At 34.8% G+C, this 26,134-nt stretch overlaps 1 protein-coding gene across 8 annotated transcripts in view; it reads right to left on the bottom strand.

Annotated features, from left to right (window-relative positions):
- The window catches only part of OXR1 (oxidation resistance 1), a 494,800-nt gene that overhangs the window by 87,667 nt on the left and 380,999 nt on the right, over window positions 1–26,134 (bottom strand). For 7 of the 8 annotated variants that reach the window (XM_037803208.1, XM_037803211.1, XM_037803214.1 and 4 more), the window contains 3 exons: window positions 11,839–11,921; window positions 7,959–8,066; window positions 6,233–6,346 (listed from right to left, as the gene is read on the bottom strand). In XM_037803208.1, coding sequence (XP_037659136.1) covers window positions 6,233–6,346; window positions 7,959–8,066; window positions 11,839–11,921 — 305 coding nt within the window. Of the gene's footprint in view, window positions 1–6,232; window positions 6,347–7,958; window positions 8,067–11,838; window positions 11,922–26,134 lie in introns of those variants that run through there. The other variant, XM_037803216.1, reaches the window with a different exon arrangement.

Here is a 26,134-nt window from a genome sequence, read left to right as displayed (position 1 = left end):
GAACCATCAATATGTTGCATACAAGAGACTCATCTTAGACACAGGGACACAAAGAAACTGAAAGTGAAAGGATGGAAAAAAATATTTCATGCAAGCTACAGCCAAAAGAAAGCAGGTGTAGCAATATTAATCTCAGATAAAATAGACTTCAAATGCAGGGATGTTTTGAGAGACAAAGAAGGCCACTACATACTAATAAAAGGGGCAATTCAGCAAGAAGAAATAACAATCGTAAATGTCTATGCACCCAATCAAGGTGCCACAAAATACATGAGAGAAACATTGGCAAAACTAAAGGAAGCAATTGATGTTTCCACAATAATTGTGGGAGACTTCAACACATCACTCTCTCCTATAGATAGATCAACCAGACAGAAGACCAATAAGGAAATTGAAAACCTAAACAATCTGATAAATGAATTAGATTTAACAGACATCTACAGGACATTACATCCCAAATCAACAGGATACACATACTTTTCTAGTGCTCACGGAACTTTCTCCAGAATAGATCATATGCTGGGACATAAAACAAGCCTCAATAAATTTAAAAAGATTGAAATTATTCAAAGCACATTCTCTGACCACAATGGAATACAATTAGAAGTCAATAACCATCAGAGACTTAGAAAATTCACAAATACCTGGAGGTTAAACAATACACTCCTAAACAATCAGTGGGTTAAAGAAGAAATAGCAAGAGAAATTGCTAAATATATAGAGACGAATGAAAATGAGAACACAACATACCAAAACCTATGGGATGCAGCAAAAGCAGTGCTAAGGGGGAAATTTATAGCACTAAACGCATATATTAAAAAGGAAGAAAGAGCCAAAATCAAAGAACTAATGGATCAACTGAAGAAGCTAGAAAATGAACAGCAAACCAATCCTAAACCAAGTACAAGAAAAGAAATAACAAGGATTAAAGCAGAAATAAATGACATAGAGAACAAAAAAACAATAGAAAGGATAAATATCACCAAAAGTTGGTTCTTTGAGAAGATCAACAAGATTGACAAGCCCCTAGCTAGACTGACAAAATCAAAAAGAGAGAAGACCCATATAAACAAAATAATGAATGAAAAAGGTGACATAACTGCAGATCCTGAAGAAATTAAAAAAATTATAAGAGGATATTATGAACAACTGTATGGCAACAAACTGGACAATGTAGAAGAAATGGACAATTTCCTGGAAACATATGAACAACCTAGACTGACCAGAGAAGAAATAGAAGACCTCAACCAACCCATCACAAGCAAAGAGATCCAATCAGTCATCAAAAATCTTCCCACAAATAAATGCCCAGGGCCAGATGGCTTCACAGGGGAATTCTACCAAACTTTCCAGAAAGAACTGACACCAATCTTACTCAAACTCTTTCAAAACATTGAAAAAAATGGAACACTACCTAATTCATTTTATGAAGCTAACATCAATCTAATACCAAAACCAGGCAAAGATGCTACAAAAAAGGAAAACTACCGGCCAATCTCCCTAATGAATATAGATGCAAAAATCCTCAACAAAATACTTGCAAATCGAATCCAAAGACACATTAAAAAAATCATACACCATGACCAAGTGGGGTTCATTCCAGGCATGCAAGGATGGTTCAACATAAGAAAAACAATCAATGTATTACAACACATTAAAAACTCGAAAGGGAAAAATCAATTGATCATCTCAATAGATGCTGAAAAAGCATTTGACAAAATCCAACATCCGTTTTTGATAAAAACACTTCAAAAGGTAGGAATTGAAGGAAACTTCCTCAACATGATAAAGAGCATATATGAAAAACCCACAGCCAGCATAGTACTCAATGGTGAGAAACTGAAAGCCTTCCCTCTAAGATCAGGAACAAGACAAGGATGCCCGCTGTCACCACTGTTATTCAACATTGTGCTGGAAGTGCTAGCCAGGGCAATCCGGCAAGACAAAGAAATAAAAGGCATCCAAATTGGGAAAGAAGAAGTAAAACTGTCATTGTTTGCAGATGATATGATCTTATATCTAGAAAACCCTGAGAAATCAACGATACACCTGCTAGAGCTAATAAACAAATTTAGCAAAGTAGCGGGATACAAGATTAATGCACATAAGTCAGTAATGTTTCTATATGCTAGAAATGAACAAACTGAAGAGACACTCAAGAAAAAGATACCATTTTCAATAGCAACTAAAAAAATCAAGTACCTAGGAATAAACTTAACCAAAGATGTAAAAGACCTATACAAAGAAAACTACATAACTCTACTAAAAGAAATAGAAGGGGACCTTAAAAGATGGAAAAATATTCCATGTTCATGGATAGGAAGGCTAAATGTCATTAAGATGTCAATTCTACCCAAACTCATCTACAGATTCAATGCAATCCCAATCAAAATTCCAACAACCTACTTTGCAGACTTGGAAAAGCTAGTTATCAAATTTATTTGGAAAGGGAAGATGCCTCGAATTGCTAAAGACACTTTAAAAAAGAAAAACGAAGTGGGAGGACTTACACTCCCTGACTTTGAAGCTTATTATAAAGCCACAGTTGCCAAAACAGCATGGTACTGGCACAAAGATAGACATATAGATCAATGGAATCGAATTGAGAATTCAGAGATAGACCCTCAGATCTATGGCCGACTGATCTTTGATAAGGCCCCCAAAGTCACCGAACTGAGCCATAATGGTCTTTTCAACAAATGGGGCTGGGAGAGTTGGATATCCATATCCAAAAGAATGAAAGAGGACCCCTACCTCACCCCCTACACAAAAATTAACTCAAAATGGACCAAAGATCTCAATATAAAAGAAAGTACCATTAAACTCCTAGAAGATAATGTAGGAAAACATCTTCAAGACCTTGTATTAGGAGGCCACTTCCTAGACTTTACACCCAAAGCACAAGCAACAAAAGAGAAAATAGATAAATGGGAACTCCTCAAGCTTAGAAGTTTCTGCACCTCAAAGGAATTTCTCAAAAAGGTAAAGAGGCAGCCAACTCAATGGGAAAAAATTTTTGGAAACCATGTATCTGACAAAAGACTGATATCTTGCATATACAAAGAAATCCTACAACTCAATGACAATAGTACAGACAGCCCAATTATAAAATGGGCAAAAGATATGAAAAGACAGTTCTCTGAAGAGGAAATACAAATGGCCAAGAAACACATGAAAAAATGTTCAGCTTCACTAGCTATTAGAGAGATGCAAATTAAGACCACAATGAGATACCATCTAACACCGGTTAGAATGGCTGCCATTAAACAAACAGGAAACTACAAATGCTGGAGGGGATGTGGAGAAATTGGAACTCTTATTCATTGTTGGTGGGACTGTATAATGGTTCAGCCACTCTGGAAGTCAGTCTGGCAGTTCCTTAGAAAACTAGAGATAGAGCTACCATTCGATCCAGCGATTGCACTTCTCGGGATATACCCGGAAGATCGGAAAGCAGTGACACGAACAGATATCTGCACGCCAATGTTCATAGCAGCATTATTCACAATTGCCAAGAGATGGAAACAACCCAAATGTCCTTCAACAGATGAGTGGATAAATAAAATGTGGTATATACACACGATGGAATACTACGCGGCAGTAAGAAGGAACGATCTGGTGAAACATATGACAACATGGATGAACCTTGAAGACATAATGCTGAGCGAAATAAGCCAGGCACAAAAAGAGAAATATTATATGCTACCACTAATGTGAACTTTGAAAAATGTAAAACAAATGGTTTATAATGTAGAATGTAGGGGAACTAGCAGTAGAGAGCAATTAAGGAAGGGGGAACAATAATCCAAGAAGAACAGATAAGCTATTTAACGTTCTGGGGATGCCCAGAAATGACTATGGTCTGTTAATTTCTGATGGATGTAGTAGGAACAAGTTCACTGAAATGTTGCTATAGTATGTAACTTTCTTGGGGTAAAGTAGGAACATGTAGGAAGTTAAGCAGTTATCTTAGGTTAGTTGTCTTTTTCTTACTCCCTTGCTATGGTCTCTTTGAAATGTTCTTTTATTGTATGTTTGTTTTCCTTTTAACTTTTTTTTTCATACAGTTGATTTGAAAAAAGAAGGGAAAGTTAAAAAAAAAAAAAAAAGAAAAAAGACAAACAAGGAAAAAAAAAAAAAAAAAAAAAAAGATGTGGTGCCCCCTTGAGGAGCCTGTGGAGAATGCAGGGGTGTTCGCCTGCCCCACCTCCATGGTTGCTGACATGACCACAGACATAGGGGACTGGTGGTTTGATGGCTTGAGCCCTCTACCATAAGTTTTACCCTTGGGAAGACGGTTGCTGCAAAGGAGAGGCTAGGCCTCCCTGTATTTGTGCCTAAGAGTCTCCTCCTGAATGCCTCTTTGTTGCTCAGATGTGGCCCTCTCTCTCTGGCTAAGCCAACTTGAAAGGTGAAATCACTGCCCTCCCCCCTACGTGGGATCAGACACCCAGGGAAGTGAATCTCCCTGGCAACGTGGAATATGACTCCCGGGGAGGAATGTAGACCCGGCATCGTGGGATGGAGAACATCTTCTTGACCAAAAGGGGGATGTGAAAGGAAATGAAATAAGCTTCAGTGGCAGAGAGATTCCAAAACGAGCCGAGAGATCACTCTGGTGGGCACTCTTACGCACACTTTAGACAACCTTTTTTAGGTTCTAAAGAATTGGGGTAGCTGGTGGTGGATACCTGAAACTATTAAACTACAACCCAGAACCCATGAATCTCGAAGACAGTTGTATAAAAATGTAGCTTATGAGGGGTGACAGTGGGATTGGGAATGCCATAAGGACCAAACTCCACTTTGTCTAGTTTATGGATCGATGTGTAGAAAAGTAGGGGAAGCAAACAAACAGACAAAGGTACCTAGTGTTCTTTTTTACTTCAATTGCTCTTTTTCACTCTAATTATTATTCTTGTTATTTTTGTGTGTGTGCTAATGAAGGTGTCAGGGATTGATTTAGTTGATGAATGTACAACTATGTAATGGTACTGTAAACAATTGAAAGTACAATTTGTTTTGTATGACTGCGTGGTATGTGAATATATCTCAATAAAATGATGATTAAAAAAAAAAAAAAAAAAAAAAAAAAAAAAAAAAAAAAAAAAAAAAGGTATTCTTAGGTCATTTGGTCCAGAAATACCTATCATTAGAACCTGATTTCCATTTTTGTCAATGATGAGCATAAATATATTCCTTTAATGTGAGTATATTCTAAAGTGTACAGCTGTCATATTTATATAAATAAGACATCCAACAATCATTTGAAAAAGACGTGTCCCCTTCTCTCTTTCACACACAAACACGTGCACATGTGTGCACACACACAAAGTCCCTAGGCAGAGAGAAAAACAGTTGTCAACAATACCTTGTACTTTACTCCACATAATAAATAAGAACTGGTCTAACAGAAGAGGTTAGAAGCTAATAACTGTAGGCAAATAACATTAATAATTTGTTTTACTATCAGTTTGGCATTTTGTACACAAATGAAGCAGAGGAAAGGATATAGCTCCTAAAGGTGACAAATCAAGCACTGAAGAATCACCCAAGAATCTAGCCATTTAATGGAGGAATAGCCTTATATATGTAAACAAAATCCTTAGGTCATTAACAAAATGGGAAATTATGATTAGTATTAAATTAATATTAATATCTTTTAAAGGCAAGTAAGTTAATAACTCCTTTCAGAGAGTTTTTAATCAAATTGATTAAATAAGCTTGGTCCCTTTAAAATTTATTTGTAAAATGTAACTTATATGAAACACTCATTCCTTAAAAATGCTAGATGAATACCTGAAAGAACAATTAAGATAACAAATTATTTCTTGAAAGTGAGTGTATAAAAAATGAACTTATGAGTTCTACAAACTGTATTTTCATAAATATTCAGAGAAACTGAAATGAAAATCAGACTGGACTTGGTACTACTACCCACCATGATAAACTGCATGTCTGTTAGGTGAAACGCCTTCCCATATTAAATTATTATATGGTATTTATAAGACAGAGTTCAAGAGTATGTTTGGACTGCAACCACCACCACTAACAAGTCAATTTGAGTTTACCTGATTCAACAAGAATGTTTCACTTTCAAAGCAAAAGTAACAAAATAAAAAGGTAAAATTTATTTTAACCATAGTCAAAATAGAAAGAAAAAAACATGAAGTCCAATATACATATTGTGAGATTTTTTCACAGCTATCTTTGAAAAGACAGGAACACTTACAGTGGTCTTATCAAATTCAGTTTCTGATGATGTTGGAGACAGAGGACTAATGGGGCTTAGAGATGGGGAGCTCTCAACACTGGAGACATATTCGGGATCAGGAACATATAAAACCTGTAAGAAAACATTTACACAAGGAGTCAGTAAAACTGAACTGTTCATGGTCAGGTAGTATTCTATTGCTTATAGAATACTACCTGAAAAAATTAAAACTTTGAGATTAAAAGACTATTACCTCTACAATTCTTAAAAAAGTAAAAAAAAAAAATGGATATTTAAAGTCAATTTAGATAGATCTGATAATACATACTGTTGGGGATAGGGTGGAGAAGCAGTAACTCTCATACACTACCGGTGTTCCTCTTAAAGGACAATTTGGCAATAGCTACCAAAATTAAAACTGCAAATATCCTTTGACCTAGCAACTATACTTCTAGGAATTTATCCTAAATTATCTCCACATATAGACAAATAGATATAAACAAGAGTGTTCACTACAGCAAGTTTACAATAGCAGAAAAGTAGAAACAGAATGAAGTTTATTGTGTGATTAGTTAAATAAGCTGTAACATATCAATAAAATGCAACAATACCCAAAAATGAAAAAGACTGAGATAGAGCTGTGATCAGATAGAACATTTTCCAAGTATCAAAGTTTGAAAAAAAAAAGGGACAGAACATTTCTGTGAGGACATGCAAACTGTTTACTGGTTCCTTCTGGATAATAAAATTGGAAGTCTAATATGGAAGGGTACCTTAACTTTAAAAACATTTGAATTTTTAATCATGTGAAGGTATTACATTGAATATTTTTAAAAGCCTATTAAAACTATATTTAAAAGCTAAGCCACCTCGGCAGGTGAACTCACTGCCCTCCCCCCCTACTTGGGACCTGACTCCCAGGGGTGGAAATCCCCCTGGCAACGCAGGATATGACTCCCTGGGATGAGTCTGAACCTGGCATCGAGGGATTGACCAGAAGGGGGATGTAAGATGAAACAAAGTGAAGCTTTGGTGGCTGAGAGATTTCAAATAGAGTCAAGAGGTCATGGACATTCTTAGGCACTATATAGATAACCCTCTTTGGGTTTTAATGTATTTGAATAGCTAGAAGTAAATACCTGAAACTATCAAACTCCAACCCAGGAGCCTTGACTCTTGAAGACGATTGTGTAACAACGTAGCTTACAAGGGTGACAGTGTGATTGTGAAAGCCTTATGGATTGCACTCCCTTTATCCAGTGTATGGATGGATGAGTAGAAAAATGGGGGCAAAACCTAAATAAAAAAATAGGGTGGATGGGGGAATGATTTGTGTGTTCTTTTTAACTTTTATTTTTTATTCTTATTCTGATTCTTTCTGGTGTAAGAAAAATGTTCAAAAACAGATTGGGGTGATGAATGCATAACTATACGATTCTACTGTGAACAGTTGATTGAAACCATGGATGACTGTATGATATGTGAATATATATCAATAAAACTGAATTCAATTAAAAAAACACTATTTTAAAAAGACAACTCAATTATTTTCAGTATATATTAAGAAATACTTATAGTTATAAATTACAGTTATTTTTCTCTCTTAGAACTATTAGGATTTTTTCAAAGCATGCATAAATTATTCTTCTCAATTTTCCTTTATTATTAACTATATTGCCATGGATACTTTCATCTTGCTACTTAATGTTTCTAAATATCAATACATTTTTAAAAAAGATACTACCTGTCCAGTAACAACTGCTCTGGAAAATAACTTATTTAACTGAACAAGTTCATTGGGCGTTGTATCAAATTTCAGGGCTATGCTGTTCAAAGAATCCCTTGATTCAACCTGTTTCAAAGAAAAAATTAATTTGTTTAATTTGTTAAAACACAAAAACTAAACTATGAGGCTTAATAATAATTAATATTTCTAAGGACTGATCTTCCATTTGCTTAATAAACAGTATTTTCATCATTGAAGATAACTGCCAAAAAATTTTGTGTTTTATTACCAAATGGTTTCAAACTATTATGACAGAGACTGTAGGCTTTATCATTACAATTACTGTAGGTCTCCACATTTCAAGCAATTATAAAACATAATTTAAAAAACACAAACTAAGATATTTTCACTTTACAAAGACTTAAAAATAACACACTGTTTCTGTAAAATGCTCCCAGAAGATAAGCAATTTCAAGAAACACATTTTATTTTAGCAAAGTATACCCATACTAGAAAACCTCACAATGTTCTATCTCTACTGATGTATATCTGTATATTGCCATTCATATATACAAATAGAAAATATTTGACCAAAGTTGCTCCTAAACATTTGTATATTTTCAGTCATATTTTTATATATCTTAAATCATGGGATTCTGCCAATATTCCTGAAAGAAAAAGTCATTTAATCTGTTAACATATTCTTTCAGAGTTCTCTACACATGGGCATTATGACGGCTCTGTAGCAAATACAACTAAGTGCAACTAATTGGTTTTAGTGTACAAGGAATCTACAGTCTAATTGGAAAATAGGATAGATATACAGAAAAAGTTACACAAAAGATGAGGTGCAATTTAAAATGGAACAACAAATACATCAGAAGTTCCCAGAGAAGCACATGCTTTAATTTGTCCAAAAAAGACTTCACAGAGGAGAAAAGATTTAAAGCCAGGTCTTGAAGAACTGGTAGGAATTTGAGAGGTAGCGAGGCGGGAAAGGACATTCAAAGTGAAGAGAAAAGTAATGACTTTATTAGGAGATTGAAAAGTACAAAACACATTTATGAGACACTGTCTCTTCCTCCCAAACCATTCAGAGTATATTTTTGAAGGACAGATTTTAGGAAGGTGAGTAACTGGAGTTAAATCTCAAAACAGGATGGAACTGAAAGGGTATTTAGAATTAGGTTGTAGAACACTTTGAAAATTAGGCAAATCATATGTGTGTGTAAACAATAAAAGTTAATTTTTTCTTTAATGGTGTTGTAAAGCCAAATTTGTCCCAAATACTTGAGTTACTAATCTAGTTCTGCCTATTTCCTTCGGTACAAACTTTTTCTTCTATTCAATGAGATGATATGTTACCTACTTACCTGAAATGATATTTGTAAACCTGTTGGCAAGCAAATGTTATTTTGCAGTAACATCTATAAGTTTACAAAGAACCTTCATATTAATTATCATATATTTTATCCTCAGAATGACCCTACTGAATGGGATGATGAAGGTAATAAAAACATCAATGCTAATAAAGTAAAGGAGTTACATGACCAAAGTGGCATCTTAGAAAGATTGCTGCAACAAGTCTTGGATTAATGGGGACAGAGCCTGGATTCAGAAAAACCATTATACTCCTACTGAAGTAAATCAGGTTTAAGGTAATAAAAAATGTACAAAGAGATTAAAGTATATGATTTTCAGCTTTAAAGCAACCTGAAAAAACAAAAAAAAAGATTGCCTAGAAATGAATAAAAATAAAAAGGCATCAAAAAGGCACAAGACAATAAACTACTATCTTCACAGGAGTGACAAAAAATAACTGTCAAATCTACAGACAGCTAAACAACTAGAGTGAAAGTGTAGCTAAGTTAATCTCAGATATTGTCTAATTTTCCATTCACAAACTCTCACTGAAAGACCTTAAGAAGGAACTTAAAACCAGAAAGAAGGAATAATACGCAGGATATATCAACAATGGGAAGTTCACTAGGTTTGGTAATTATAATACTATTAATGATTTGAAGAAGGCACTTTCAGTAGAAAGGTATAGGGATAGTAAATTAACAAGGGAGAAAATGATAATGTATAGCATATTCAAGGTCTACTTTTGATACACACTGAAAAAAATTTTACTTTGATTTTGCAATTAAAACAGTATATGAGTGTGTGTATGCATACATATCCATATATGTAAGCATAAGATACATGACTTTACAAGGCTATTTAAAAGATCGATGACTGATTTTATTTATATTATATTTAGGTGGTCTGGAAATGTAATTAAGCTAGATCATAAATATTTTAGAATAAACAAATTTTGATAGTACATGATATAAAATATTTTACTTTAAGAGAAACACGTTATATAAAGATTTTACAGCTTATAATAAGAATGGAGTAAAAGACAATATCTTAGGTTTAGAATTAATACATTTTATTTTCTTAAACATCTCTTAAGCATCAGTAAGGTTGGAAAATGTTTATTTCTTTTAGGACTTGGTATAGGGAATAGTAGAATTTAAAAAATGAAAAAGAGGAGTCTAAACAAAGATCCCGCTGGAGGGTGTGTTATAGTGGTCAATATCTGATTATTTCCCAAAGGAATACACTAAGAAATAACATGAAGGAGAAAAAAAAAATTCGGGCTTCAATTAATCTTCCTCCCAAACATAAAGGCTCAATTTAAATTTAGCCCCAATACAGACAACAGCACAGATTTTATTAAATTGTATTCAAAAAATGATAAACTTCTGAATTCAAAACCAAGTAAACTTTTAAAATTCTTTATCGATTATATGTACATATCAGATTTTATGCCTTAAATAATAATGAATATTTTACTCTGAAATTGTTTTTTCAATTTGACAATTATACAGAGAAGGTACAAGCACTCAATTTAAGTTTATAATATGCTTTAAGAAGAGATTCTTCTGACTAGTCTATTTAATTCTACTGTAAATCATCTGGTTCCTAACCTTTTAAAAACACTTAAAAATCTCAATTTGTCACTTACACGGTATATGAGGAAAAAGTGTAACTCAATGTTTTGATTATTTGTTCAACCTGAAGAATTTTTATGGAAAATAACCAAGATTCAAAGTAAGACTGGAAGTTCTCACAATGACACAAATGCATGAATTAATGTTAAAAAATGCTATATTGTCTTAATACAGTTATAGTGTAATAATATATTTAGAAAAATCCAAAATAATGCCTAAAATTAAATTAGTTAATATAATTGCCCTACGACATAACGTTTTCTAAATATAAAACATTTATATTCGACCAAATGCACAGCACACCACACCATATACCAAAGTCTATTTCTTACTTCAGTTTCCTATAGTAACTGGAAATGTGAAAAACTGACTGCAGGAAAATGAGGGTCATTTCAAGAATACAGCAGTCAGAAAAAAGCTCCAATTTCAAAGCTAAAAAGACTTAGCTATAAATCAATGTAAATGATCTAATGGTACAAGGTTATTCTGGAAGATTAACATCAACTTATGTTTTAAGTATTATATCTGCCATTATCATCATCATTAGCACTGCCAGGAATATAATGAAGATCACATTTCTAAAAAGTAAATATTTTCGTAAAAGCCTAACCTAATGAAAGTCATTGGAACACAGGAACTTTTTGACTCCCAGTAAATTACCATCTATAATAAATTAAATTAGCTGAAATAACTTTGCATTCCACTTAATAAAATCTCTATGTAAGAAAAATAATCTTAAAATACAGTTATGAACGTAATTATTATTAATGATAAAACAGTTACCAACAGTACAGATTTTTAAAATAAGGAATTAAAAAACCTTGACTTATTAATAGTATTTACAGAGAATATCTTAAATAAAAATATTGCAAGGATAAACTTTTTCAAAAACAACTTACAGTATATTCAATAGCCCCTTTAGGCTTCTGAAAAGACATTCGTCTCCCATCTTTCTTGTCTAGGGTCTTCTTTTGGCCAGTGTCTGAAAAAAATTGAGGCAAATTCCTGTTAAATTTATTTTCCTTTCAGAGTAATGTCAGGAACTGCTGACTAGAGTGCACTGGCCAGATATTTAATTCACTAGATATACAGCTTATTCCCTGTGATTCTCTGTTCTAAAAAAAAAAACAACCAACCACCAAAAAAGGAAATGTACTCCCCACTGCTTGCTTTAGGAACAGACCTGTATAAAACACTATAATAATTGGAAGTGAATTCAAAACATAAGTAAGAGTCAGTATAAAAGAAGTTATTAAAAACTAAATTAGGGATCAACAGATCTAACCTAATTGTAATAAACTATATTTGGGGGAAAAAATATATATATATAAAATTTTAACCAAACTAACCCTTAAAAAGGAACATTACTCGTCACAGTAGAAAATTTCTCTACTCCCACAAGTCATAGTTAATATACAGTCTTCTTTATGGGATTATTTAAATTATTGATTTCCTTATTTATACAGCATGAACTAAATTAAGATTTTTGTTTTCATATGTAAACATACTTTTGTCCATTTTACGTTCACATAACGTGCCAATTATTCTTCACATGCTGATCAAATATTTCACTTGAACATTTCATTGTCATTTGGACCTCAAGTTAATGGCATCCCTTCAGTTTAAATTTTGAATGTATTTTACCCTGCATTAGCGTTAACCCTCTTACCTAGACTTCATGTGACAACAAATACATCTTCATCTTCTAAAGGGCTTCTCAAGAAGTGCTGACAACACTGAACTGATAATATACTAATACTATCTAAAAATGTAAAAATGATTAAACTGAATATTTAAAAAGCTAATAAAAAAACTCAAAACTGAACAAGAGTATATTCCTAGTAAACATACTAAATGCTATATTCACCCTCAAAATTTTACAAGATTACACCATAGTTTGAAAAGAAAAATTAATTTTACTGAAGCCTAAATAATCTAGAAAATATCTATTTCACTGCTTTCCCTCTAACCAATGTTAATAAATTGACATTTTGACCATATTAGAGTTTATATGTACTTTGTTAGATCAGTTATTAGGTGAACGGTTCTAATGAAGATTCGACAAGTCTGAATCCTAAAAAAGCTCTGCTAGGCTTAAAAAAAATTATCCTACTGTCCATTCAAAGGGGGAAAGAAAACCCTTTCCACAAATGGTGCTGGGAAAACTGGATATTCACATGCAAAAGAACGACACTGAATCATAAACAAAAATTAACTCAAAATGGATCAGTGACATAAGTGTAAGACTAAAACCAGAGAGAACCTAAGATGGCAGCTAGGAGAGACAGGGCAAAAAAACACTTCTGTGAAAAATACTAGATAAAAGCCAGAAAGTAACCCAGAACACCAGTTCTAGCGATGCACCAGCTGGACAAGGTCTGCTAAATCCATAGGGACCATACACTTGGTGAAACTGGGAGTCTGCGTTCTGAAATGAGTAAGCCTGCTGAATATCCGGCAGCCATACTGCGGTGTGGGGAAACTATGGGTTGGTGTTTGGAGGTGGACTAGTTCTTTTTTAAAAAAACCCAAAAGCAGTTGCAGATATGGCAGCGAGAACCACATAGTGAAGCATGACAGGAACGGGCTGTGTGAAAGCCTCAATATCTGTTGTGGAAGATAGCCTTTCGCGCATCTGCTGCTAACTGTCTCGGAGCCAGGAAGGCAGAGATGGGCCAAAAGGGGAAAAGAACCAAGCCCCTTGTAGCCATCTTCCCAAAGGGCTGGGAATGCTCCTGCCCGGCACCGGAGCCACAGCCCAGAGCTGCGCCAAAAAACCCAGTGTGACAGGAAGTGTTTCCAGCAACACGTGCACAGGCCACAATATTGGTCATGGACAACAGCCTTTCGTGCACCCACAGCTAACTGTCCTGGAGCTGGGAAGGCGGAGCTGTGTGAAAAGGGGGAAATTAACACACCCCATACAGCCATTCTTACAAGGCTGGGAACATACCTATACAGCCCAACGGCCCAGAACTTCCCTTGAAGGAAGGTGTGCACTTGTGACACAACACAACCTTCCCTCAGCAGAGGCCCTAGAAGGGCACGGCTTGGAAGAGGGACCCACTCGGAAATCCCAGGGACCATACGCCAATAACAGGGACTTGTGGGTCAGCAGCAGAGACAATCTGTGGCGAGACTGAAATGCTGAAATGAAGGTTTAGACTCTTGCAACAGCCTTAAATCTCCAGGAACACTGGGAGGTTTGATTATTAAAGCTGCCCTCCCTCCATAACCGCTCAGACACACGCCCCACATTCAGGGAAGACAGCAGCAACAACACACCCAAACTTGGTGCACCAATTGGACCCCACAAGAATCAGACCCTCACACACCACAAAGACAAAGTTGGGGAGAACTGACTTGAGGGGAAAAGGTGACTCGCGGATGCCATCGGCTGGTTAGTTAGAGAAAGTGTACTCCACCAAGCTGTAGACCTGACAAATTAGAGATCAGGCTTTGAAAAATGCTACATATCCTAAAAGAACCCTATCAAGTAAAGCAAATGCCAAGAGGCCAAAAACAACAGAAAATTTTAAAGCCTATGAAAAAACCAGATGGTATGTAAAACCCAAACCCAAATATCCAAATCAAAAGATCAGAGGAGACACAGTACTTGGAGCAATTAATCAAAGAACTAAAGACAAACAATGAGAGCATGGCACAGGATATAAAGGACATGAAGACCCTAGAAGAGCATAAAGAAGAAACTGCCAGAGTAAATAAAAAAATAGACGATCTTATGAAAATAAAAGAAACTGTTGACCAAATTAAAAAGATTCTGGATACTCATAGTACAAGACTAGAGGAAAGTGAACAACAAATCAGCGACCTCGAGGGCCACAGAACAGAAAATGAAAGAACAAAAGAAAGAATGGGGAAAAAAATCGAAAAAATTGAAATGGACCTCAAGGATATGATAGATAAAATAAAACATCCAAATATAAGATTCATTGCTGTCCCAGAAGGGGAAGAGAGGGGTAAAGGTCCAGAAAGAGTATTCAAAGAAATTGTTGGGGAAAACTTCCCAAACCTTCTAAACAATATCAATGCACAAAGCATAAATGCCCAGCAAACTCCAAATAGAATAAATCCAAATAAACTCACTCCGAGACATATTCTGATCACATTGTCAAATACTGAGGAGAAGGAGCAAGTTCTGAAAGCAGCAAGAGAAAAGCAATTCATAACATACAAAGGAAACAACATAAGACTAAGTAGTGACTACTCAGTGGCCACCATGGAGGTGAATGGCAACATCATGACATATTTAAAATTCTGAAGAGAAAAATTTCCAACCAAGAATACTTTACCCAGCAAAGCTCTCCTTCAAATTTGAGGGAGAGCTTAAATTTTTCATAGACAAACAAATGCTGAGAGATTTTGCTAGATCCTGTCCTACTTCAGATACTAAAGACAGCCCTACTGACAGAGAAACAAAGAAAGGAGAGAGAGATGGAGAAAGGTTCAGTACTAAAGAGATTTAATATTGGTTCCTTAAAGGACAACAAGAGAGAGAGGGAAAAAATATATCTGACAAACATAAACCAAAGGATAGGATGGCTGATTCAAGAAATGCCTTCACAGTAATAACATTGAATGCCAATGGATTAAACCCCCCAATTAAAAGATACAGATTTGCAGAATGGATCAAAAAATATGAATATCAATATGTTGCATACAAGAGACTCATCTTAGACATAGGGACACAAAGAAATTGAAAATGAAAGGATGGAAAAAATATTTCATGCAAGCTATAGCCAAAAGAAAGTAGGAGTAGCAGTATTAATCTCAGATAAAATAGACTTTAAATGCAAGGATGTTAGGAGAGACAAAGAAGGCCACTACATACTAATAAAAGGGGCAATGCAACAAGAAGAAATAACAATCATAAATGTTTATGCACCCAATCATGGTGCCACAAAATACATGAGACAAACACTGGCAAAACTAAAGGAAGCAAAGGATGTTTCCACAATAATTGTGGGAGACTTCAACACATCACTCTCTCCTATAGATAAATCAACCAGACAGAAGACCAATAAGGAAACCAAAAACCTAAACAATTAGATTAATGAATTTGGGTTAACAGACATATACAGAACGCTACAACCCAAATCACCAGAATATACATTCTTCCCTAGTGCTCATGGAACTTTCTCCAGAACAGACCATATGCTGGGACATAAAACAAGCCTCAATAAATTAAAAAAAAAATTGAAATTACTCAAAGCACATTCTCTGACCACAATGGAATAGAATTAGAAGTCAATAACCATCAGAGACTTAGAAAATTCACAAACACCTGGAGGTAAAACAACACACTCCTAAAATAAATGGCTTATAATGTAGAATGTAGGGGAACTAGCAATAGAGAGCAATTAATGAAGGGGGAACGATAACCCAATAAAAACAGATATGCTATTGTGGGTAAATTTAACGTTCTGGGAATGCCCAGGAATGACTATGGTTTGTTAATTTCTGATGGGTATGTTCACAGAAATGTTGCTGTATTAGGTTGCTCTCTTGGGGTAGAGCAGGAACCTGCTGCACTCCCTTGTTATGGTTTGTTTGAAATGTTTTTTAATTGTATTTTTTAAAATTTTTTTTTGATATAGTTGATTTTAAAAAAAAGAGTTAATTTAAAAAAAAAAAAACAATGAAAAAAGATATGCAGAGCCCCCTTGAGGAGCCGGTGGAGAATGTAGGGGTGTTGGGCTCCCCCACCTTGATGGCTGCTGACGTGCTCACAGACATAGGGGACCGGTGGTTGGATGGGCTGAGCCCTCTACCACAGGACTTGCCCTTGGGAAGACTTGCTGCAAAGGAGAGGCTAGGCCTCCCTATAATTGTGCCTAAGAGCCTCCTCCCAAATGCCTCTTTGTTGCTCAGATGTGGCCCTCTCTCTCTAGCTAACACAACTTGGCAGGTGAAATCACTGCCCTCCCCCCTACGTGGGCTCTGACACCCAGGGGAGTAAATCTCCCTGGCAATGTGGAATATGACTCCCGGGGAGGAATCTAGACCCGCATTGTGGGATGGAGAACATCTTCTTCATCAAAAGAGGGATGTGAAAAGAAATGAAATAAGCTTCAGTGTCAGAGATTCCAAAAGGAGCCGAGAAGTCACTCTGGTGGGCACTCTTATGTACAACATAGACAGCCCTTTTTAGGTTCTAATGAATTGGAATAGCTAGCAGTAAATACCTGAAACTATCAAACTACAATCCAGAACCCATGAATCTTGAAGATGATTGTATAAGAATGTAGCTTATGAGGGGTGACAATGTGATTGGGAAAGCCATATGGACCACACTCCCCTTTGTCTCATTTATGGACGGATGAGTAGGAAAATTGGGAAGGAAAAAAAAAAAGGGCACCCAGTGTTCTTTTTTACTTAAATTGTTCTTTTTCACTTTAATTTTTATTCTTATTATTTTCGTGTATATGGTAATGAAAATGTCAAAAATTAATTTTGGTGATGAATGCACAACTATTTAATGGTAACTGTAAAAAACTGAATGTACGCTTTGTTCTGTATGACTGCATGGTATGTGAATATATCTCAATAAATATGAATTAAAAAAAAAAGACTAAAACCATAAAACTTTTAGAGAAAAATATAGGGGTAATTCTTCAAGAACCTGGATTTGGCAATGGATTCATGGACATAATACCAAAAGCACAAGCCACAAGAAAAAATAAATTAAACCTCATCAAAATTAAAAATGTTTAGTGCATCAAAGGACATTATCAAGAAAATAAAAAGATAAACTACAGAATGGGAGAAAATAGTTACAAATCACATATCTGATAAGGGTTTAATATCCAGGATATATAAAGAACTCCTATGAAGCAATAACAAAAAGACAACTCATTTAACATCAAAAGGACAAAAGACTTCAATAGACATTTCTCCAAAGACACACAAATGGCCAAACGTACACGAAAAGAGGCTCAACATCACTAGCCACTAGGAAAATGCAAATCAAAACCACAATAATATACCATATCACACCCTCTTGGATGGCTACTATCAAAAATACAGAAAAGAATGAGGGTTGGTGAGGATGTGAAGAAACTGGAATCCTCGTGCACTGCTACTGGGAACGTGAAGTAGTGTAGCTGCTGTGGAATACAATTTGGTGTTTCTTCAAAAAGTTACACACATGACTCGGCATATGACCATATGACTTGGTAATTTCACTCCTAAGTATATATCCCCAAAGAGCTGAATACAGGAACTCAAACAGATACTTGGATATAATTGTTCATAGAAGCATTATTCACAATAGTCTGAAGTTGGAAACAACCCAAGTGTCCATCAACAGAAGAATGGATAAACAAAATGTGGCATACACATGCAGATTATTATTCAACCATAAAAAGGAATGAAGGGCTGATAATGCTAATGGACAAACCTTGAAAACATTGTTAAATGAAATAAGCCAGACACAAAATTACAAATATTTTATGATTCCACTTATATGAAATACTAGAATAAGCACGTTTAGAAAGTAGACTAGAGGTAACATACATGCTGGGGAGGGGGTAGAATGGAGAGTTATTGCATAATGGGTACAAAGTTTCAGTTTGGGGTAATGAGTAAGTTTTGGTGAAGGAGACTGCCGATGTAGCACAACATTGTAAATGTAATTAGTGACAATGAATTGTGTACTTAAGTTGATTAAAACGGCGAAACTTATGGTTTATAGACACATTCATATACACACATATATGTTACTAAAAAAAAGCTACATTAAAACCTTCCTGATCATCCAGGCTAACTTAAGTCTCTATTATTAATCACATACTACCTTTATGTCTTCTTCACAGCATCTGACACAGTTTTAAGTTTGTGTGTGTGTGTTTAATCTCCATTAAATTGTAACCACCAAAACACCTCATGCCTGCTTTATTCAACACTGTGTCCTCAGTGCCTAACAGAAGGTCTGAAACATGGCAAGTATTTCATTTGAACGAACTAATATTCTAAAGCAACAATTTGTACTGTGCCTGTAAGTATCTCAATTCTTTATTATAAAATGTCATCGATTTTCTATAAGGAAAAGTTCACAAAGTTCACAAATCATCCCTTACAACTCAGAGAAAAATTTAAATATACATCCATTTCATATCCTAAATCTTAAAAGAACTTTTAAAAATTGAGGGGGAAAATGAAATCTCAGATGGGAAAAATGGGCAAAATATATGAGCAGACAATTCACAAGAGGATAGAATAATGGCTCTTAACTTTATTAAAAGATGTTCAATCTTACTCATAACTAGAGAAATGCAAATTTAAAAAATGCAAAGACACCATTTCTCAACTAACAGGTTGGCAAAAATTCAAAAGCTTGACCACATACTGTTGGTTGTAGGAAAATAGGCATTATCCTACATTCTCGGTGGGAATGCAAAATGGTACAATCCCTATGGAGAGAAACTCCATAATACCAAAGATTACATAGGGTACCTGAGTATTTTACTTTGACTCAGCAATCCTCCTTCTAGGAATTTACACTGACCATATGACTATAACAAATGCATATGCACAAGTTATTCACCGTAGCATAATTTGTAATCGCAAAATAAAAAAACCCAAATGCCCCATACATAAGAACTTTGGTTGAATTCAAGTCCATAAAATGGAGTTCTATAGTGAAAACATTGATGACCAGTGACAGATATAAAGAGTATCTTGATGAGTGAATAAAAGCAAACTATGAAAGAGTAAATATACCATGCAACATTTTGCTTATTTTTGTAAAATGAAACACTAGAGGTACTGCAAACAGTTGATTGTACACCATGGATGACTGTATGGTATATGAAGATATCTCAATAAAACTGAATTTAAAAAAAAAGAAACACTGGAAAAATAAACCAGAAACTAACGAAATTGGTTAACTACAGGAAGGTGTGTGGGAATGGGATAGAAGAGACAGAGAAGGGAGTGATATTTCCTTGGGTATAACTATCCTTATAGTTTTCACTTTTGGAACTACATGTTTTACAGGTTCAAAAAATAAACTTAATTTAATCAATACATTGCCAATCTGTCTTCTCTCTCCCCCAATTCACTAAACCTGCCTTGACAAACGGAAATAAACCAATTGACAAATCTGACGGGCTTTTTTCAATCATAATTTATTTGATTTCTATGAGGCATCCAACTACCATGCTTCTCTTTCCCTTTAAACTTCAATTACACTCACATTCCTCTTTGGTCTCCCTTCTGATTTTTCCCCCTATTGTTGCCCTTTCCTCTATCTGCAATCCCAAGGATTTTGTTGTTGGTCTTCTTCTAAGTGATAAGGTTCCTGATACAAAGAGCCTTGCGACTTAAGTGTGTTCTAGGGACCAGCTGCATTAGTATCACCTGGGAAACTGTGAATGCCGAATCTCAGGGGCTCACTCAAGACCTACTGATTAATGTTTGAATTGCATGTACAATAAATTTGAGAAGCACTGTTAATAAACAGAGCATTAGAAGGAGTCAAACTTACAGACTGAATAACTGAAAAGCAAAAACAAATGCCCCAACTCCCTGCTTGTGACAGTAACACTAGGAGTTTTCAAGTCTTTAACAAACTAATATAACTGTTTCCTAAATTAGTCTTTGTAAAAGACTATATTATTATCACTAAGCATTCAGTGTTCCCCTGGGTAGGAATATAAAATATACTTCATTACCCAATACTGTCAGTCTAGGCCATTGACTTGCTCTGGCCAATGAAACATGGGCAGAAATGCATGTGTCTTCTATGTAGAATTGGTAAGAGTCAGTATTATACTTCCTATGCTCTCTTTTCTCTTTATCTCAAGACCAGAGATGTTCCATACAGAGACAGCACCATCAACATGGATTCTAGAGGAAAGACATAATTCCTACAAGATTATTTTACACACATACACACAGTCATACACATCTCTTCTCCTGTTAAATTACTGTACTTCGCAGATAAAAAAAGAATTCCTCAGGGATTCACATGTAAAAAGCAATCACCTAATAGAAGAAAAAGAAAAAAGTCTGGCTTGCTTGAGACTTTTCTACTGAAACATTATTCAATGCCACAAGGCTGAAACTATGACAACTGTATCAAAACAAAGGTCAGGAATGAGCAGGACATGATAAAAGGACAGGCAAGGAATACTGAACAACAGTTAAGTTCTAAAAATGTGGGTGAAAATGAATTATGAATATTACAAAAATAATATAATATATAAATATCGAGTGGTGGGGAGTACAAAAATGGAAGATGAAGCTGCTAATATTGTTTTTCAAAGCAAATATTTAAGTGTATTCCACCTGAAACCGAAACATAAATGTAAGAATAATTCCAACCTCCCAATTTTTTAGGAATCTTTCTTTAACTTTAGACAAACCTTTTAGGAAATATTTTTTTTGTGTGATGAAGAAGTGTTATCTTTGATTCTGACTTTGATTTTCTTTCTAACAATTCATTCATCATTCTACATGTATATATAGAGAGAGACTATACCTTGGCAATGATGCCTAATTAATATTAACGATGTCTCTTTCTGGGTAGTTGGATTTGAGGTGGCTTTTAATCTTTGTAATATGTGACTTTTTTATAGTTACATAAATCTTTAAGAAAAATAACTCTTTTTCTTATAAAAGGCTTGAAGTAAATACGTCAAGATATTAACAGTTGTTAATTGTGAGTGATACAAAAATGGATGATGGTAATTTTTTGGTAGCTTTTAAATTTCCAAAAATAAATTCAAAAAATTATACCATCTCTAAACTTGCTCAGAACTAGAGCAAGTATTCCACAAGGACTGTGCTACATCAGTCATTCTTTCCTTCTTCAGCCTCTCTCAGCATATAAAAATGCCTTTCCTTCAGAAACTTTTCATTGTCACCTCAACTTTCCCAACCTATCCACAGGCTGGCATAAAATTTAAGCAGATTGTTGTACCACAAAACAGCATCATATACATTCTTTTCAGGTGCTCATGGAACATTCTCCAGGACAGAACATACGCTAGGGAACAAAACTGGTCTTAGTAAATTTAAAAAGACTGAAATTATACAAAGCACATTTTTTGATCATAATGGAATGAAACTGAAAATCAGTAACAAACAGAGAAGCGGAAATTTCACAAATATATGGAGGTTAAATAACACACTCATAAATAATCAGTGGGTCAAAGAAGAAATTGCAAGGGAAATCAGTAAATATTTTGAGATGAATGAAAATGAGAATACAACATATCAAAACTTACCAGATGCAGTGAAGGTGATTCTGAGAGGGAAATTTATAGCCCTAAACACCTACATTACAAAGGAAGAAAGAGCTAAAACCAAACACCTAATTGAACAACTAAAGAAACTCAACTAAAGAAACCAGGGAAGGAGCAGCAAACTAATCCCAAAGCAAGCAGAAGGAAAGAAATAACAAAAATTAAACCAGAAATATATGAAATGGAGAACAAAATCAATAGTATCAGTAAATCGAAAGCTGGTTCTTTGAGAAGGTCAATAAGATTGACAAACCCTTAGCAAGACTGATAAAGTCAAAAAGAGAGATGCTGCAACTAAATAAAATCAGAAATGAGAAGGGGTTCATTGCCACAGTCTCTAAAGAAATAAAAAAGATCACAAGGGGATACTATGAACAACTATATGCCAACAAACTGAACAACTTAGATGAAATGGTCGGTTTCTTAGAAACATACGAACAACCTACAAGACTTCAAGAAGACTTCAACAAACCAATCAAAAGTAAAGAGATTAAATCAGTCATCAAAAACCTCCCTACAAAGAAAAACCCAGGGCCAAATGGCTTCACAGGGGAATTTTACCAAACATTCCAAGAAGAATTAACAGCATTACTGCTCAAATTCTTCCAAAAAACTGAAGAAGAGTGAACACTACCTAACTCATTCTAGGAAGCCAACATCACCCTAATACCAAAGCCTAATAAAGATATTATAAGAACGGAAAACCAGACCAATTTCCCAAATAAATATAGATGCAAAAATTCCAACAAAATACTTGCAAATTGAATCCAATGTCACTTTAAAAGAATTATACACCATGACCAAGAGAGTTTTATTCTAGGTATGCAAGGGTGGTTCAACACAAGAAAATCAATTAATGTAATATAGCACATTAGCAAATAGAAAGGGAAAAAAAACACTTGATCATCTTGATTGACACAGAACGGGGATTCGACAAAATTCAGCATCCTTTCTTAAAAAAAAAAAAAAAAATACACTTCAAAAGTTAGGAATAGAAGGAAACTTCCTCAACATGATAAAGGACACAGGAAAAATCCACAGGTAACAATCATATTCAACAGAGAGACTGAAAACCTTCCCTCTAAGACTGGAAACGAGACAAGAATGTCCACTGTTACCACTGATATTCAATATTGTGCTAGAGGTTCTAGCTAGAGCAATTAGGGAAAAAATGAAATAAAAGACATCCAAATTGGAAAGGAAGAAGTAAAACTCTCATTATTTGCAGATGACATGATTTAGAAAGTCCCACAAAAAAGACAGACATATTGATCCATGGACTCAAATTGAGAGTTTATAAATAGACCCTCAGATCTATGTTCAATTGATTTTTGACAAGGCCCCAAATCCACTAAACTGGGACAGAATAGTCTCTTCAATAAATGGTGCTGGGAGAACTGGATATCCATATCCAAAAAATGAAAGAGAACCTCTACCTCACACCCTATACAAAAATTAACAAAAATGGATCAAAGACCTAAATGTAAGAGCTGGTACCATAAAACTCCTAGAAGAAAATATAGGGAAACATCTTCAAGACCCAGTGATAGGAGGCAACTTCTTAGACCTTATACCCAAAGCATAAGCAATGGAAGAAAAAAAATAGATAAATGGTACCTCTTCAAGACTATACTTCTGTGCTTCAAGGGACTCTGTCAAAAGGGTGAAAAGGCAGCCAACTCAATGGGAGAAAATATTTGGTAACCACATATCTGATAAGGCTTTGATATCCAGAATATAAAAAGAAATCCTACAATTCAACATTAAAAAGACAAACAACCCAATTATAAAATTGGCAGACATGAATAGACATTTCTCCAAAGAGGGAACACAAATGGCTAAAAAGCATATGAAAAGATGCTCATCTTCACCAGCTATCAGTGAAATGGAAATCAAAACCACAATGAGATAAAATCTCACACCTATTAGAATGGTCTCTATTAAACAAACAGAAAACTATAGGTGTTAGAGAGGATGTAGAGAAATAGGAACACATTCAACGCTGGCAGGAATGTAAAATAGTACAGTTGCTGTGGAAGATGGTTTGGTGGTTCCTCACAAAACTAAATACTGAATTTCCCTATGAGCAGGCAATTTTGCTACTTTGTATATAACCAGAAGATCTGAAAGCAGGGACAGGAACAGAGATTTGCATACTGATGTGTTAGCAGCATTACTCACAATTGCCAAAAGATGGAAATAATCCAAGTGCCCATTAACCAATGAATGGATAAACAAAACGTGATACACACACACACACACAATGGAGTATTACTCAGCAGTAAGAAGGAATGAAGTCCTGCCGCATGCCACAAAATGGATGAACCTTTAGGAAATAATGCTGAGTGAAGTAAGTCAGACACACAAGGACAGATATTATATGATTTCACTAATACGAACTAATTAGAATATGTAAACTCATAGTCATAAAACGTAGAATATGGGTTACCAAGAGAAAGAATGAGGCTAGAGAATGGGGAGTGGTTGCCTAACATGTACAGAAAGTTTAATGAGATTGAGCTCAAACATTTAGAAAGGGACAGAGGTAACAGTAGTTACTTATTGGGATAATAAGTAATAGTACTGAATTGTAGGTGAATACGGTTGAAAGGGGATATTTGATTCATTTATGTCACCAGAAGCAAAGCTAGAGGTTAAAATATGGGATTGTATAACATAGTGAACCTTGTGGTGGATGATGTTTATGATTAACACTACAAATATAAATAAGTTCTTTCATGAACTAGTACAAACGTATGACACTTGCATGAAGAGTTAATATGGGAAAAAAGTACCTTTTGCAAACTATGGCCTATAGTTAACATTAATATCTTAATATTCTTTCATCAACAGTAACAAATGTACCACATCAATACTAGGGGTCAATAATAAGGGGGATAAGGGGTATGGGGGATTTGGGGTTTTCTTTTTTTATGTCTGTTATTTTTCTTTTTGGAGTAATGAAAATGTTCTAAAATTGACTGTGATAATGACTACACAAGCAGGTGTGACAATGTTTTATTCTTTGGAGGGATTATATAGTATGTGCATATATCTCAATAAAATTATCAGTTAAAAAAAGTTTATTAGGAAAAAAAATTTAAGCATGCATATCTTTTCTTAACCTGCATCATAAAACAGTGCATATCCAAATTACTGCTGAAGGGGTGGGGAACCCACTTCTAAACTGATCAAGACTCAATAATTTTTAAAAGCTTGAATGAAAGAAACATTAAGGAAAACAGTCTAAAAGACACAGAGTCCTTCATTTCCTAAATCAGTGGTTCTTAACTTAAGACTAGTCCAGATTCTACCCTGAGAGATTTTCATTTAATTTGTGGTGGATCCTGGGCATGAGAATTTTTTAAAAAAGCTATCCAGAAACTTACAATGCATAGCCAAGCAATGGTGCCCAATGAAATTTTCTGTGAGGATAGAAATGCTCTACAGCTGCACGAACACAGCAGCCACTAGCCACGTGGCTATTAAGCACTAAAAGTGTGGCTAGTGAGACTGAAGAACTGAATTTTTAATTTCATTTAGCATAATTTAAATTAAAATAATCACATGTGCCCAGCGTGGGCAGCATTGATGTAGAACATATCCATCATCACAAAAAATTCCATTGGGTCACACTGTTCTAAAAAAATCTAAAATCTAGAGTTTTGATTAGATAATCTAAAATCTAGAGTTCACAATCTAAAATCTATTCCTCAGTTAAGACAGACCATCCGAGAACTGCATATTTGGATTACTTGCTTTGACCCTGTACAGAACTGTACTAACTTGCATTTTGGTGTTACACTATTGATCTACTTTAAAGAATGGTGCTTAAAAATATACTTTTTTGAAATTAGAATCTGTATTTACTGCAAAGATGCTGAGATTACTTTTTGCTATATTAGAGAGTTCCACAAGAATTTTT

This window comes from Choloepus didactylus, chromosome 14 (genome assembly GCF_015220235.1).
Source record: "Choloepus didactylus isolate mChoDid1 chromosome 14, mChoDid1.pri, whole genome shotgun sequence".
Taxonomy (NCBI): domain Eukaryota; kingdom Metazoa; phylum Chordata; class Mammalia; order Pilosa; family Megalonychidae; genus Choloepus; species Choloepus didactylus.
The sequence above is the reverse complement of the archived record's forward strand: the minus strand, read 5'-3'. Positions and strand labels throughout refer to the sequence as shown.